This window comes from Octopus bimaculoides, chromosome 28 (genome assembly GCF_001194135.2).
Source record: "Octopus bimaculoides isolate UCB-OBI-ISO-001 chromosome 28, ASM119413v2, whole genome shotgun sequence".
NCBI classification, from domain to species: Eukaryota; Metazoa; Mollusca; class Cephalopoda; order Octopoda; family Octopodidae; genus Octopus; species Octopus bimaculoides.
In genome coordinates, this window is record NC_069008.1 from 13,064,762 (window position 1) to 13,071,769 (window position 7,008).

The 7,008-nt window shown below is 37.4% G+C and overlaps 1 protein-coding gene across 1 annotated transcript in view; it reads right to left on the reverse strand.

Moving 5' to 3' along the window:
* Positions 1-7: 7 nt before the first annotated feature.
* LOC106877955 (zinc finger protein 665-like) overlaps positions 8-7,008 on the reverse strand; it is a 52,448-nt gene continuing 45,447 nt past the window's right edge. The window contains exons 3-4 of the mRNA XM_052977784.1: positions 3,864-3,936; positions 8-1,319 (exon numbers count right to left, since the gene is read on the reverse strand). Of these exons, the coding sequence (XP_052833744.1) occupies positions 528-1,319; positions 3,864-3,936 (865 nt within the window). The 3' untranslated portion in view covers positions 8-527. The remainder of the gene's footprint in view (positions 1,320-3,863; positions 3,937-7,008) is intronic.

Consider the following 7,008-nt stretch of genomic DNA (forward strand, 5'->3'; position numbering starts at 1 on the left):
TAAAGATTTAGCACAGATTTCACAGGAATATGGTTTTTCTCCTGTATGAATACATTTCTGGTTAGTTAATGGTCTTTGAGAGGAACATTTGCCACAGGAATCACAATCAAATGGTTTCTCTCCTATATGAATATGTTTATGTATAGCTAAAGTAGTTCCGTGAGAGAAAGATTTAGCACAGATTTCAAAGTGATATGGCTTTTCTCTTGTATCAGTGTTTATATTTAGTTAGGCTACCTATTCCAGAGAATGATTTAACGCAGATACCGTTAAGAGAGATGATATACTACAGGTTTCTCTGTGAAATGATTTGTCTCCTGTACGCAGCGACATTACAAAAGACTTACCCAATTTGTCACAGTGGGACTAAAACTGGAACCTTGTGGTTGAGAAGGAAACTTCTCAGACACACAGCCATGTCTATATCAATGTGAAAAATGGAACAATTTGATCGACAAATATTCAGTTGTAATTTACATTATTTTTCTTATTTACATTATTTTTCTATCATTGATTTACTGATACAGTTATTTTACTGCATGAATACGTACATGTCTGGTTAAGTTACTTTTTTGAGAGAATGATTTACCACAGACATTACAGTGATATGGTTTCTCCCCTGTATGAATACGTTTGTGTCCAGTTAAGTAACTACTACGGCAGAATGACTGACCACAGATACCACAGTGATATGGCTTGTCTCCTGTATGAATACGTTTGTGTCCAGTTAAGGAACTACTGTGACAGAAAGATTTACCACAGATATCACATTGATATGGATTTTCTCCTGTATGAATACATTTGTGATGAGCTAACTCACCGTTTTGGGAGAATGATTTACTACAGATATCACAATGGTATGGCTTCTCCCCTGTATGAATACGTTTATGTATAGTTAAGGTATTTCCTTGGGAGAAAGATTTACCACAGATTTCACAATGATATGGCTTTTCTCCTGTGTGAATACGTTTGTGTGTAGTTAAGTGATGCCTTCGAGAGAAAGATTCACCACAGATTTCACAGGAAAATGGTCTCTCTCCAGTATGAATCCGTTTGTGTCTATTTAAGAGTGTACTAAGAGAGAATGATTTACCACAGATATCACAGTGATATGGTTTCTCTCCTGTATGAATATAGCTGTGTCTAATGAGGTTACATTTTTGAGAAAATATTTTCTTACATATATCACACTCATATGTTATTTTACTTGCTGCTTTCTTTATATCTTCTGAGGAATCGATTGTTTTAGATTTTGTTTTAAACTCAACTTTGTTCTCCCACAAATCTTTTTCCATAATTATGCTCTTCTCACCAAAATATATAAAGGTTTATCCCCTTCATGCATGCATGCATGTATGTATGATTTCTATCAAAAATATATATTTCTACTGCTTTATTTCCAACAACTGTGTTTTTTTTACAACGATATGGAAATTCTGCAAACACATTTGTAATCCACATTTAATAAGAGGGCAAAATCATCTTGTAAACATTCCACACGATGAAGCTGAGAAATGCTGCTAGTAATCCCAAAACAGTGTTATATATGTTCCGTGTATAATGTCTTTCTTTAGTCTTTAAACAGCTGACAAATGCTGTTGTTATATCAGGTGTAAAAACTTGTTTGATGCCAATATCTTCTGATGGACTGAAATCACAGAAAAAAGAACATTGTAAGACAAAGAGGACACTTTAAAAGTAGTAAAACAATCTGTAATCATCATCAACTTACCGCCTCCTGTTTATCTTCCATCCAACTCATATTTATTGCTGGTAACCCCTCCAGCATTCTCATATAGGGAACAAGTATCAAGTAAGCAGTAAATGGTAACTACTTTTTTCCAGGAGATTTTATTGGTTCTCTTGCAACAACCCCAGCACCTTCACCCATACCGCAGCAAGTAGACCCTTCAAGAATCACCACTGTTCGTCTTCTGCTCCTCATATCATAGACAATAACAGACTCTCCAGGCATTGCCTCTCTACCACCATCTCCAACAACTCTTTACTCTTTACTTGTTTCAGTCATTTGACTGTGGCCATGCTGGAGCACCGCCTTTAGTCGAGCAACTCGACTCCAGAACTTATTCTTTGTAAGCCTAGTACTTATTCTATCGGTCTCTTTTGCCGAACCGCTAAGTTACGGGGACGTAAACACACCACCATCGGTTGTCAAGCGATGTTGGGGACAAACACGGACACACAAACATATACACACACACACACACACATATATATATATATATATATATATACACATATATATGACGGGCTTCTTTCAGTTTCCGTCTACCAAATCCACTCACAAGGCTTTGGTCAGCCTGAAGCTATAGTAGAAGACACTTGCCCAAGGTGCCACGCAGTTGGGACTGAACCCGGAACCAAGTGGTTGGTAAGCAAGCTGCTTACCACACAGCCACTCCTGCGCCTAGTGATGATAGTTTATTCTAAATGTTGTTCTATCCACGAAACAAAAATGTTCAACCATACTAAGGAGATTACAGAGAACCAAGATATATGGCACATTGCTATATTCAAGAAGACCCGCCCACCACCACAGAATGGATACCCTAAAATCGAAGCACCATGTAAAAAAGCATTGGTGTGGGTGCTGGTGCCAAGGAAAAAGCACTCATGCTGGTGCGTCACAAAACTGTTCGTATTCTTTGGTTTAGTCACATGGATAATTTGGTGTCTTGGAATGAAACCTAGTTTCTCCATGTGTTTTATTATTCGTTTGTCAGTGATTCACTTCACATGGCGTTTGTGGGAAACCAAACACCAGCGACAAACAACGACATATGTTCAACTGGTATTCCTACACGTGTGTGTGTGTGTGTGTTGTTGCCCCTCACTGATTGTTTTCTTATAACTTCCTGAAAATTAGATATTTTTTAATGAAATTTTCTACAAATATGCATCAGATGGCGTAGATTGCGATTATATCCCAATTTGTTGTGAAGAAATGTTTTCGTGGTGGTGGGGGGGAAGAAGACTTTCGGAAGATTCACACAAGTTGAATTCCACACACTCTGAAAGATACTGAATAGAATATTTCATAGAGAATTCTGAAAGTTATGAGTAAAGAACGCCGTCCCATGCGAACTTTCCGATACCCTTCACCCCACCCTTGGAAACATTTTTTGCGCCATATATTCCGATACAATCGGAATCTACGCCATTTGAAGTTCATTTAGAGAAAATGTCAAAACTGAAAGATTACGGAAAGATGCGAGACAAAAGTTGTTTGCTGCCACCAAAGTTTTTATTTCACTCGGATTCGTGATCAACAATACTTAGAACATAAACATCTGAAGAAATTTTCGTGCGCCAAATAATTTCTCATTCTATTGGACAGAGTTACAATATATGTGTATGTTTCTAAGGAAGAAGGGTACACGAGTCACAAATACACATATATCATATTTAGTTATATCACATAGTGGAGGCGCAATGGCCCTGTGGTTAGGGCAGCGGACTCGCGGTCATAGGATCGCAGTTTCGATTCCCAGACCGAGCGTTGTGAGTATTTATTGAGCGAAAACATCTAAAGCTCCACGGAGCTCCGGTGGCGAACCCTGCTGTACACTTTCACCACAACTTTCTCTTACTTCCTGTTTCTGTTGTGCCTGTAATTCAACTACGTTAAGGGTACACGTATCTATGGAGTGCTCAGCCACTTGCACATAAATTCCACGAGCAGGCTGTTCCGTTGATCGGATCAACTGGAACTCTCGTCGTTATGGATGATGGTTAAAATGTATATCTCCGACTGGATCTTCATTTGTTATTATAGAAGGCTTGTACAAAGAGAAAATGAAATTAAAATAAAGCGAGATATAAGAAATTATTACTCTACTTACAATTCCATCAGACTTGTAATCTTCAAATAGTTCCTTCCACTTCAGTTTGTTGAAATCTAACCAGAAAAAGTTTCTAAATTCAGACGAGGGGGAGAGATTAAAGAAAATTTGCTACCTGAATAACTGCTAAAAACATGTGAATGTATACAAAACGTCGTGACTTATTTGAAATACTGACACGAAATATTATTTGTTATAAAAAGCTCCATTATTACGACAAAAACAGATAAAAACAGAAAAATAGGCGATTTAGGTACATATGTTAGGTACATATGTACCTCTTTACAGTATGTTCAAGGCCTGCAATTTAGGCTGAGATCGTAAGTCGATCGGATCGACCCAAGATCGTAGCAACTACTTATTTTTATCGCCACCGATAAGATGCAAGACAAAGTCGACTTCTATGGAATTTGAACTCGAAACATAAAGCCAGAAGAAATGCCACAAAGCAATTTGGCTGGCGTGCTAACGGTTCTGCCAGTATGTTGCCTTTTTGTCGGGGTTTAACAATAATTCAATCAAACGAAATGGGTAAATACAAAACTAGAATTGGGTATAGAGAGTAAGCAGAACGAAAGTGTAGTTAGAGAAAAGTCGATGATGAAATAATGTGTTTTATAACCCGTTAGTATTTATATTTTTTTATTATTAAAAGATTCAACTGTTTTAATAATAACATTTTTGTATTAACTTTTGTGGCATGGTGAATGATGCACCAGAAAAAAAAAAGAGGAAGTGACATTCAGTAATAGTATGTTACCCGACGTACATTTTGCAAATAACGCTCTAAGCGTTGCAGATAACGATTTTTTATTGATCAACAAATAAAGCACCAATCAGTAGACAATTTGTTCGCTGGTAGCATGGACAAAACCATCGACTATTCCCAATCTCAAAGTTCCGGCTACTTCTTGGCTTAAGAGACACAACATGTTGATACACCGGTGCGCACCCAAAACCGCTGGGCAGTGAAATGTTTGTATTGCATTCTTTGTTGTCTTAAAAGAAGTTATTCTCCTAAAACATAAACTACAGCACTCAGCATGTTTTCCGACCGAACCATCCTAGACGTGTTAAGAAGAAATATGCAAATATTCATTCCAGATCTCACTGTAGACAGTGCAGATAACAGTTGCTTGATTAATGTTGTTTATGGAGCACTGACTCAATGTTAATATAAGAAAACGGTAAGTTGTCAAATGTTTATTTTAAGGCTACAATAATAATAGGTGGAGGCGCAATGGCCCAGTGGATAGGGCAGCGGACTCGCGGTTTCGATTCCCAGATCGGGCGTTGTGAGTGTTTATTGAGCGAAAACACCTAAAACTCCACAATGCTCCGGCAAGGAGTGGTGGTGAACCCTGCTGTACTCTTCCACCACAACTTTCCCTCACTCTTTCTTCCTGTTTCTGTTGTACCTGTATTTCAAAGCCTTGTCACACTCTCTGTCACGCTGAATATCCCCAAGAAGTACGTTAATTTCACGAGCAGGCTGTTCCGTTGATCAGATCAACTGGAACCCTCGACGTCGTAAGCGACGGAGTGCCAACAAAATAATAATAGAATTACAGTAATTATGTTCGAGTGAACATTCATAACAATGGGGAAAATATATGTCCTCATCTTTGATAAATAACTTCGTAAGGGAAATGTTGGTTTGTAATTTTTCAAAAACCCTATGATTGACTTATTTGTGATGTAAAGTGAATTAATAAATAATATCAATGAATAAAGTGGCGTAATTAATTAATAAATTTAACATCGATGACATTCTAAAACCTGCTGAAATTCTAAAAATACATCAGTTGGTATTAGCATAAACATCTTTTTGCCATGTGTGACAATATAACTATATATTATGAGAGAATATGTGTATTTGGGACGGTTAATATAAAGATCTTCACCTGGAAACAAAACAAAAAATTAATAATAAACCAGCCTGGTAGAAAACGAATATGAAAAAATGCGCGCTGACGCCCCTAGTGGGATGGGGAGGGGACTTTCTGAAAATTCCCAAGATCCGATTTTTCCGTCATAACTTCCAGTAAAATGGATATATATATTTTTTTTTTTACGGAATTCCACGTTTTTGGTTATGGAGGATCCGATTCTGAACTCCCCCCCCCCCCAAAAAAAACTGGTAATTTTTCAGATTAACACCCGCACGATCTTCACTAGTGTGTTAGGGTTTTAGGGTCAGGGTTAGGGTTAGTGTTTAGGATTAAGGTTACGGTTTGGGTTAGGGAATTCCGTCCCTAATCGTAACCCTAACCTTAACCGTAACCCTGACACTAATCCTAATCTTAACCCTAACCCTAACCTTAAAACTCTAACCCTGACCCTAAAACCCTAATACCCCAGTGAAGATCGTACAGGTGTTAATCTGAAAAATTACCAAAAAAATTTTCAAAATTTCGATTACCCCTGCTTTATTTTCCACTCTTTCCTTTATTTTGTAATCTTTCAGTTTTTGATATTTTTTCTTTCTGAAAATTTATAATTTCTATTTGAAAACTTGTTTTGGTAGCATATAACCCAAATAAAATATAGATAAACAGTTGCACATCTATCCTTGCTTCTTGTGCATGTTTGGTTCCCCAAATCACTGTGTTAAATGAATCAGTGACAAACGATTGATAGAACACATAGAGATATTGGTTTCATTCCAAAACACCAAGTTTTCACCCCATAACTTAACCACATTTTCTTCAAACACACATAATGATCTTGTTTCATGGCAAGAATAATATTTAGAATAAGACTTCATAACATAACCAGTAAATAAAGACGGAAATGATGGGAAAATATAACACTTTGAACCTTTTGGTGCATCTTCTTTTCCTCAGGTATCTGTTGCTGATAAAGGGCTATTTCATCTCTGTTCAGGACTTGACATAGTAAATGTTCACCCTTGTTCATCACTTTACTAAATTCTTTAGGAAAACTGCAAGTATACTGAAAGATGAACGAGGGTCAAGGGGATTGAGGGGTATCTGATAAAATGATTTGGATGGAATGTAGGGCAGAGATGATGGCCAGAGATTGGGAGGAGTAAAGAGGTGAATGATGGAGAGGTGATCAATGATGAAAATGAGTTGGATGGAAAGCAGGGAAGAGGAGGGGAGAGTATTTGATGACTAGAGAT